Source organism: Pygoscelis adeliae, unplaced genomic scaffold, assembly GCF_000699105.1.
Source record: "Pygoscelis adeliae isolate BGI_AS28 unplaced genomic scaffold, ASM69910v1 Scaffold284, whole genome shotgun sequence".
Classification (NCBI taxonomy): domain Eukaryota; kingdom Metazoa; phylum Chordata; class Aves; order Sphenisciformes; family Spheniscidae; genus Pygoscelis; species Pygoscelis adeliae.
Genome location: NW_008824671.1, coordinates 628,752 through 638,793, shown reverse-complemented (window position 1 = coordinate 638,793; position 10,042 = coordinate 628,752). Strand labels below are relative to the sequence as shown.

Genomic DNA, 10,042 nt, shown 5'->3' with positions numbered 1-10,042 from the left:
CGGACTACTAGGTAAAGAAGCCCCCTCTGGCTGTCAGCAAGGAGATACTTCACAACCTTTACCTTTTTCTAGAAGAGACTGGAACAAAGCAATTAAATAAAAGCAAAATCCCAGGATGTCTAAGAATTTACTATTCATTATATATAACGACATTCTACTGTTAGCTTAGGAGATGCCTATATGGTTTCTGTGCACAACAGTTACTGAGGTGGCCTAAGTACCATCAGCGCTGTCCCCAAGGTAACACAAAGCTCTGCTATATACAGCATGTGGGGACAGTAAGAGAAACTGCCTTACTACACTCTTTGGAAGGAAATGGCCAAGTTGAAGGCTAGCTACACGCAATGGCTTCACCAAATCTGCTAAACTCTCACCACGATTTGTTAATGCAAAGTCACTATCTGCACCTGTTTCCCCCCACTGGGGACTTTCATGCACTTGCCCAGTATGATACAAATTCTGCCAGCACTGGGATTGTCTTTCACTGCTTGAATGCATTGGCTGGCTACAAGGAGGAGCCTATTCCTGTCCCCTGGAAAGGAAGGCAGTTCCCACAGCAAGTCGTTGAAGTTGTTGCAACCTGTTGCAAGTATCTACTCTTACTTAAAACAGCTTCCCTAACCACAGCAAGCACAGGCGGGACATCCTCAGGCAAAAGTGACAGAAGCTGTGGAACAAGGCAACACTGAAAACTACCCTGTCTGCTTATATGAGGGCTGTATTGCACAGACTATAAACCCTTCAGCATCCAACACAAATCTGGGGATAGGTAAAGGTTATGAGGCAAACACGCACCTTAGCTAACTTCCCCCCCTCTTAATTTTAGCGGTACGAGTAGAGGTTCAGTGTGTTTTGGAAAGGCAGTAACTTTGCCAGTCAAACGGAATCATTTTAATAGTCTCTGAACGAATTGATTAAAATCCAGAGACTGCTTCCCTTGGACACTTACTCACTTGCTCAGCTTTAAGTAGCAAAACAGTATATTGCTGTTCAAAATCAGAATATGACATTCATTGCCACGAGTAATTAAACACATTAACTGATCATGGGAACATTCTGTTCTTTGATTCAGCTTTCTGTTTGATCCATGAATTAACACAAATTCAATGGAGAGCTGCAATCTGAAACACAACCAAAATGCCTGGCGCTAAGCAGAGTGTGAAATAGGACACACTGCCTATTCCTGCCTTACCAGAATTCGCTTCTTGACATCATCCATTCCATAATGATCCTCCTCCAGAACTTCTTGGGCTCTGGTCAGCTCCAGGTTCTCCTCGCTACACTTACCCCACGGGATGGATGTCAGCCAGTCCAAGTAGTTCCGTGTAACACTGACAGAAACACAGAAATGAGAGTGATTTGACAACAACCAGCTCATGCCATCCTCCACTGCCTTCCAAAATACCCTCATCTAGAACAAGTGGGATATAAACTACTCATGGAAGGGAGACTATGAAAAGAACATCATTATCTGGGCAGTCATTGCTAACATATCGTTATGGTCTTCATTCCCTTGTCCTTTCCCCCCAAAAAAAAATCAAAGCTTTTTTCCACAGCTTTTGCTTTCCTGAGATAAATAACATCCAACGTACCATGCAAAGATCTCTGCACACATATTCCCTGTATGATTTTTTGGTGTGCGGCTGGTTCCTATCTGAAGATGAGCAGCATTGTTTGTAAGCTCTGCACTACTGTCAACTGTTTGGATCAGGTCAAGAAACTTAAAGATAGAAAACCAGTCTTCTCTGTTTCCCCAGTGGACCAAGACAACATAAAGAAGAAAGATCCTGGCTCAGAAGCAAGGAAAAACAGCTGGATGTACAACATGACAGAGAAAGATTTAAGACTGGGAGATAAGGATGTTAGTGCGGAAGCTAATGGTAGAGATAATCAGTTTAAACAGACTGCTACTGAAGAGAACACAAGTGCGTAAAAGCAGCACTCGTCTGTTTTAGAACTCTGCACACTCAGATCAGGGATTCAAATGTACAAGGAAGTCTGCAAGATGCAGTAAATAGTAAACTGTGCGCAGTCATAAACACAGAGAAGCACAGCCTTCCCACGCTCGGCTGGCTGGTCCAGCTTAGCCACTGTCATGTGTTAGCAACTAGCTTCTCTTCTCTCACATCTAATGAAAACACCTAAGTACAAGAGAGAAGAAGCAAAATTAAGGGCTGAAGGAATCACTGCATATTTCATGAGGGGTAAGGAACGGCACAGTTCTTATCCACAGCATTAGGCTGCAAGAGAAGACCTAAAATGATCAAAAGAGGCAAATTACAGTAAAACATAGGAGACCTGGAGAACAATCCTAAAGCTAGAATGTGATCACATGTTACATTCAGGGAAAACAACTACAACAAAAAGAGAAACGAAACTCTTAAGGTAAGAGCTTCACAGAATTGTATTGATTTCTCTCATTCTCCCAACTAACCCTGATAGCAGAGGACACAGCCATGCACTCACTTGAATTCTGAGGAGTGATTATCCAGCAAGCCCAACTTGTTCAACTCTTCATCAATCACGTCCATGACATGTTTTGGCACTACCAGCTCCTTTAGTCGCTCACGGAATTTCTCTTCTATAGCATCCTTGTCCTCTTTTTCCAGACCTAGCTCTTTCTTAATGATCTTCAACTGCTCTTGGAGAAGATATTTGCGATGTGTTTGCTTGATCTTCTCCTCAACCTAGACACAGCAACAAATACAGTAACTATTCTGTTCCTGATACAACCCATCAAATGCTTCCAAATACTTCTCAGTTATGACCTTCTCAGTAACTGAAAATAGTACTCAGAAATAATTTGCAGCATGTTCTAATATAAAAAGTGACTCTGTGACATACTCCAGCTCCCTCCACATCTTGGTGGCCTCCGCTGGCCATGATTCAGTACTTCAATGTTTTGTTTATGCTGGGGAGACCAAAAGCTGGGCAGAGTAAGCCAGATGTGATCTCCCTAGTGCCAAACAGAAGGGAATAACCACTTCTCTCGACAGCAGCCTACAAAACTGCAAATAGAGCCCAGTATGCAGTTGGCCTTCCTTGCCACAAGGACAGACTGCTAATTCATGGTCAGCTTCCTGTACACCAGGGCCTCAAAGTCCTTTTCTGCAAAGCTATTTTCTATCCAGTTGGCACCCAGCCTGTCCTGTTGCACAGGGTTATTCCAACCTAGGTGTGGGACTATGAACGTCTCTTTGCTGAACTTGAGGAGGTTCTTACTGACTCCCTGAGGGACACCACTAGTAGCTAGCTGCAGTTAGACTTTATAGTGTTGATCACAACCCTTTCTGCCCAGTAGTCTAGCCAATTTTTTTACCCACCTTGTACTACATCCTTCCAGTCTGTAACATCCCAATTTGGTCATAAGAATACTATGGCTGACCACAAAAAAGGCCTTGCTAATGTCAAGGTATACAACAGTCATTGTTCTCCCCTTGTGCTCTAGACCTTCTTATCAGAGAAGGCGATCAGGTTGATGAGGCAGTTTGCCCTTGGAAAATCCCTTCTGGCTCTTCCAAAACATGTCCTCCTTCATTTGCCTGTACACAGCTTCCAGGAGAATATTCCCCATAATCTTCCCAGGGATTGAGGGCAGGCTGACATGTCTGTAGTCTCCCTGATTCTCTTTCTTGAAGATGGGCATGGCATTTACCTTTTTCCTCTTACCAGGAACCTCCCCAATCACCACAGTGTTTTAAAGATGATTGAGACAACAAAATAATGACATTGATAAGCCCTCTCGGCATCCTTGGATGCATCCCATTTGGTCCCACAGACTGCACGTGTCCAATTTCCTTAAGAAGTCCCCAACGATTCCTACCCTGGTCCAAAAGCATTTTGCACTTAACATGAATTTTAAAAGCCCCAATTATTGGGAGTTAATAAACCCAGAAACTTTTGACTCAATATACACAAATCTTTGTACTTCATATACTTAGTTACTATTTTGATGCAGTTATTGTATTCTGATTAAAACTTAAAACAGTCAGGAACTACTGCAGTTCACAGTGGTTAGCAGAGGGTCTTTTAAAATAACATTGTGCTATTTACACTGTTATGTGCTATATACAGTATTATGCTGTATATTTTTCACAGATGCTTGGTAAACTGCAGTCCTCTAGGATTTACCTGCTTGCATGAAATTACAACTTGGACACATTTTAACAGCAGATGCCGTAGCCTCACATCTTGTTACTTTTACAACATGCATGAAAAATTGAATTTCTAACGGAAGAAGAATAGCAAATCTTAACTCTAAAATAACCTCCCTTTAGAGTGTGTACCATTGTCTTGCTTTAAAATTCTTTACCAGCCATGCTAAGCATCACAGTGGTGGACACAATATAAATACATACAAGGTATGTGTTACTTGAAAAACTTACCTCCCTTCCAAGACGTTGCTGAAGTTTGCTCAGCTCATATTCCTTCTTTAGAAGGGAAAGGGCTTTGTAAAGCCGCTTGGGAATCTGGAAAAGATAGACACAAAATGAGTTTTCAGACACTGTACTCTGGGCAACTCCCTGTGAGAAAGGGAGAATAAAAAGCTCCGACAAGTTGTCTGGGAGAACTCTCCAGCACCTGCAGATGTAAAAAGACGAACCGGGTAGCAATTCCACAGCAAGCAACCAATGCGCATGGAACAATTATTTGCCACCAAAGATGCAGAGCATCCAGCCTTTCCCTTAAGGCAAGTTATTAATGACTTACTATATCCTTCAACAGGAACCTAGTCACTGATACTAACCTACAATCAAGCATAGTACTGAAGTCCCCTCTGTACTGGCGCTGGTAAAGAAACCATGACATATAACAGACATACTTTTGATTCAGTTAGCACAGCTTTAGTTAAAAGCTTCATCTTACACTTGTTTCTTCCAAGATGTCTTGAAGTTCTTGTGACTCTGCCCCTGTTAGTGCTGCACCCATGTCACTCAGATAGATAGGGTTATCTACCACACGTTGTCCAGCCTGCATCATCTGAAGTACGGACTCTCTGAAAAAATGGTAATAAAACCCAAATGCTCAGTAAACTTTTACATTCATAAGGGATTCTCTTTATAGAGTTATTTACTTGTTATGACAGAGTAAAGAAATGAAACACAATTCAGTTTCATAGCAAAATAACTCATTTTTTAAAAATTTGACTAAGCCAATACTCAGTAACAAACACATAAATCACTTGATAAAAGGAATGATTGCTGATAAATAAAACCAAATATATTAAATGCTCTCTTAACAGTTATCTAAAATTTTTGTGTGCCAGTATGCTAAGACTCTTACTATGCTCACGTTACATAGATCAGACCATGATACTTATTGCAGTGAGCTTCACTTAGACCCAGATCACCTGCCATAAGACTTATCGTCCTACAAACTTGCCCTCTGTTTCCAACAATGCATCCCAGAACAAAATTCTAGGTGACAATTCAGCAAATATCTCTTCTTCATTACAGCAAAAGGACAAGTGGAATAGAAAATCTCAGCGTATTCCAGCCTGAGAACATGCTGTTCCCAAAGCAGGGCAGCATGGGAAGAAATACATACCTGTACAAGGGGTTCAAGGCAATGATGTCCCGGATTGTTTTGACAATTTCTGCAGTAAGTGCCTATAAACGCAACAAAGATTTAATCAACAAAAAGACTGGAAAAGGACAGACAAGGCCTCAGTACAAATATGACATTCCCCAACCTCTCCAGCACAGGAGCACTGAAATACGGCCCCTGGCCACCCATCTGCAATGGTGTGCTGTACTGGTACTTGGTGTTGGGGCAGCTATTCCTCCTGGGAGACAAGGCAAGAAGGGCTATAGGCTGGCTTCATGCATGCACAAAATTTAATTGGTTCTTGGCCAGAAGATATGATCAGGTTGACCACTCAAGTCACCTTGGAGCAAAGAGTCAGTTTGATAGAGGATATTACACAGATTTAAGCACAGCCCACCCTCTTTATTCAGCGACTTTTTCAAGTGACCAGTTCTAAGGAATTGAGCTGTCACAATGAAAAATCATTATTTTCATATAATCCCCTCATGCAGTGACTGTGAGGAGGAGGAACTGGTTTCTGAGGCCTGAAATTAGAGCCTGATTTTAGAACCCTTCCTTTTAAGCAAGAAATGTAGGTGCAACTCTACAGCACAGGTCCAGGTTTGCATGATTAATTCACTCACTTTAACCTCTTCTGTGATCTGAAAATCTTCATGAACCACGTTCTCTACTTCTACCATGAGAACTTCCTGCGAGGAAGCAGCTACAGGATCTAGTACCACTTCCGTGGCTTGGTCCTTTGCTCCAGGCTCCTCTTCAGCCTCTTTCTTAGAGCGCTTCTGTTTCCTTCTAACTTTCTGTTTGTTCTCAGGCTCCTCAGGCTCAACCTCTAGTTGCTTGTTTATACGAATTCTAAAAGCCAAGAGAAACCAGCTACAATCAGTTCTCCTTGGTTATATGTGATTTCAGCTCTTCAGCATGAGAAGGAAAGTCTAAGTTGTATTTTGAGTAAACTAAAATTTCAAACTTTGACAAAGAGGACTGTACGTTTTTTGACAAGATCTAGCTTTTGGTTCATTTTGTCAAAATAAGACTTGATTTAGTAAAACAGTAATAATCACGTGGTAGATACTGACAGGACTTACTAAGTAAATTTACAGTAAGTTGCCATACAAAAAAGTTAACTGACCAACTTGACCACTGAATTAGCCTATTGGTGTGTGAATGCGAGGCCAAGGGCAGCTGACAGCATCTTTATCATAAACTCTGTTAGCTTAAACCAGTTGCAGAACTACAAAAACAGATTTCTAATGATTAAAAGGAAAATACTTTAAATAACATTGGTGAACATACACATGCACACAAAGCTTAATATCACAGACTGACTTCTCAGTGATGAGTTGCAGCACACGAACAGAACAATTAACAAGGCATCATTGTTAGTATGTCTGCTCAGGAAATAGTTTTCTAGCTACATGAACCAACAACTCTGATGTGGATTCATACCCTCTTCTTGTCTCTCCTGAAAAGCAAGTTCACTGTTTCACTTTAATTCTGAATATAATGTTCTGCTTTTTCAGCTTTCTGATTCTCAGCAATCAATCTCTCTGCTTTAAACCGCATCTGCTGCATTACCTACTGTAATACTAAATATTACATACCATGTGCATAACGGACCTTGAAGCTGTTCCATACCTAGATGTTTGAAATTTTGGTCTATTACACCAAGAGATTTCCTAGATTATGATTTTGAAAGAGATCAAACCCACAATATTTTCCACAACGATTAACTGAGTATTAATCCCTAAAAGGGACAGGCTAGATCACGTCATAATCACCTTCCAAAAAATTAGTCTCCCTGTTACCGTTTTTAAACTTTTCTGAATTTTGCCTGCTGAGCATACAACCTCACGTCAGACGCTTTCAATACAGATTATGACCTACAGTTCTCCAGAAAGGGATCAAAATCTTGCCCTCTCCACTGGCTTAAAAGGTTTCCCCACTAAAGACGAGTGCTAGACACTCTGCAACTGCAATAGGCTTTGACAAAGTTGTCTTACTAGGCTGTGAATACAGAGTCCAAAAAAACCTTGTGGTATAGCGGACTCCCAGCTCACAGGATAACTGCCATTATGCGCAGCGTGTAGGTCTTACTTTCCATGTGATCTCCTTCAAAAAATAAGACCTCCTCCACTACCCTGTCTGCCACTAGCAACTTTCTACTAATTTTGACTACTCTTGTCAACAGAATAGACTCACAGACAATTAAGTTCAAAAACATTTTCTGGAGGTGGGGTTGCTGGTGGTGGAAATCAGTTGCCGGGTAGAAGAACATCCCCTTGCAGGGCAACCGGAGAAGAGTTTGGCCAGCTGGCCAGTCAGCATGTAAATATCTCTGGATTGACTACAGACGCTGCTGCCCTGACCCAGAAGGCATGCTAGAAGGTGTATGGGGAGCACTAAGGGAGGGATTTAGAAATGAGAGGACCCACACTTGCAGGACACCACATTTTATTATTTTAGCTGCTGATATAAGGGTTTCCTTTTCTATATTTTTCCCTGTAAATGTAGCCTGCTCCTCAGATATGATATCCAATGTGGTTCCTGTGGACACGACTGATCAGTGCTCTGTCTCAATCAAATAAAGACCAATTACCCACACCTTCCAAGTTACAGGGAAATACTTCTATTCCAAGTAAACCAAAACCAATAGGTGCCTATTTCAAAAATCTAATCAAACAAGGCTGTGCTGTGATAATGCAGCAGGATGTCTAAGACTCTATTTGGAAAGGAGTTGACTTGCAAACTCACACAAATTGAGCTTTGAGAAGTACCGTCCATTCTTTGCTGTCCAGAACAAATGCAACTGAAGTGGGAAGAAAAAAGCAACGCTTCAAAGCAAAACCCACCCTGAATCTGTCTCCCCCCGCCACGTTTCTGTCCTTGTATTTTCCCTTCTAATGGAAATTAATTACGTGATGCTTTTAAATCAACAATTTTATATTGTCTTAGCTCAAAATAACTTGGCAGAAATAGCTAAACAATTCCCAACAATAATTCTATTTTCTTCAATTCAATTCTGGGACAAGATTATGTAGACAAGACATAATTACAGTTCTGGACTGCGGTTTGTTTTTTTTTTTTAAAGCAAAAATACTGGCTTGAATTAGAGAATTTCTTTCACCATTACTAAACTTTGCTGTACTTGTCAAAGAAACTGCTATACTTCAGCTTAATGAATGCTTGCTTGCATCACATTATAGTTTATATGAGAATGACATGCACTAGCTCTTCCTTTTTGGGGCTAACCTGTTGCATCTGTAACAGTACACAGAATATTGGGGCTGGAGCACCAGAACACTCTCAAGATACGTTGTGGTAACAAAGCAAAAGCTTGCCATACATGAGTTGGGTATGAAAATGCATATACGTGGTGAAAACAATAAAGGGATATATCTGTTTCTAAAGAAGCCTGGTGAGATGCAGTGGAAGTACAAGTAATTACCTTCGGTGTCCCATGACTATCATACGCAACTTGTCTCCAAGGTCCTGCATTTCATGAATCTGAACAAAAGTTCCCATCTGGTAGATTTCATTCAGATCCTCCACTACATCAGATTCATTGCTATTGAGGAAAAAAATTGGAGTAGATATTCAGAATCTTGAGAAAGCAGGTAAGATTAAAAAAGAAAGAAACAATCACTGGTTGCAGAACTTTAAACTGGACTCAGGAGCAAAGACACTTCAATTTATCCCCACTGTTACCACCATGTAGCCCCTTTCCAAATTGCCCAACTACCTGGATGGTTCATCTCCCTCCCAAACAGTAACAGCCTTTTCTAAAGCAGGACTCAAGCTCCTAGCAGTGCTGGCGGTGGCAATGAAAACTGTCATAGAAAGAGGACAGTCCAGGCCTATACACAATTTCTGTAATACTATCCAAGGCAGGCAATTTCAGATCATAGCTTTTAGTGTAAATGCAGCCTAGTCATAGAAATAGCTTATTTTTAAATTTTTAAAAAGATCAAGAGAAACTACTTACTTATCATCCTTTTTAAGAAAAACACCAGCATAAGGCTGGGCAAGACGAACTTTCCTCCTCAGCAGCTCAACCAGCTTCTTATTTTTTACCTAGGACAACAATAGGCACGAAGTCAGAGGTGGATTTTCCGTAAGCTTTGCACCCTCAGTGTGTAGGGCCAGGCATGGTGAAACCCTAAGACTGAATTATGAAGTCTAATCTCGGATTTTTCTAGTCTTGCCCTCATTAGGGGACAGTAATATGGAAGAATATTAGAGAAACATGACATTTGAGTATTCAGAACAAGTCACTAAGTACATAAGACAAGCTCAAGGGCAGGGGCAGAAACTAGGCCTACTCTGTACAAGTCTTATGAGCAAGAAACCTCTCAGTCACTTGAACAACACTTTGTAAGAGTTTCTGTTGCTATCACTGTTCCCTTCCCCTTCCATACCTGTATGTCCCAGCTCTCCACTCCTACTGGGGAGCTAGTCCAATCTTCCCCATCAACTGCCTGAATTCTGCCTGTGCACC

At 41.2% G+C, this 10,042-nt stretch overlaps 1 protein-coding gene across 1 annotated transcript in view; it reads right to left on the bottom strand.

The window, feature by feature from the left end:
- The window catches only part of LONP1 (lon peptidase 1, mitochondrial), a 19,878-nt gene extending 10,260 nt beyond the window's left edge, over nt 1–9,618 (bottom strand). The window contains exons 1-8 of the mRNA XM_009322995.1: nt 9,530–9,618; nt 8,993–9,112; nt 6,171–6,399; nt 5,548–5,609; nt 4,867–4,996; nt 4,386–4,469; nt 2,467–2,687; nt 1,193–1,331 (exon numbers count right to left, since the gene is read on the bottom strand). Coding sequence (XP_009321270.1) covers nt 1,193–1,331; nt 2,467–2,687; nt 4,386–4,469; nt 4,867–4,996; nt 5,548–5,609; nt 6,171–6,399; nt 8,993–9,069 — 942 coding nt within the window. The 5' untranslated portion in view covers nt 9,070–9,112; nt 9,530–9,618. The remainder of the gene's footprint in view (nt 1–1,192; nt 1,332–2,466; nt 2,688–4,385; nt 4,470–4,866; nt 4,997–5,547; nt 5,610–6,170; nt 6,400–8,992; nt 9,113–9,529) is intronic.
- Between the last annotated feature and the right edge of the window lie 424 nt (nt 9,619–10,042).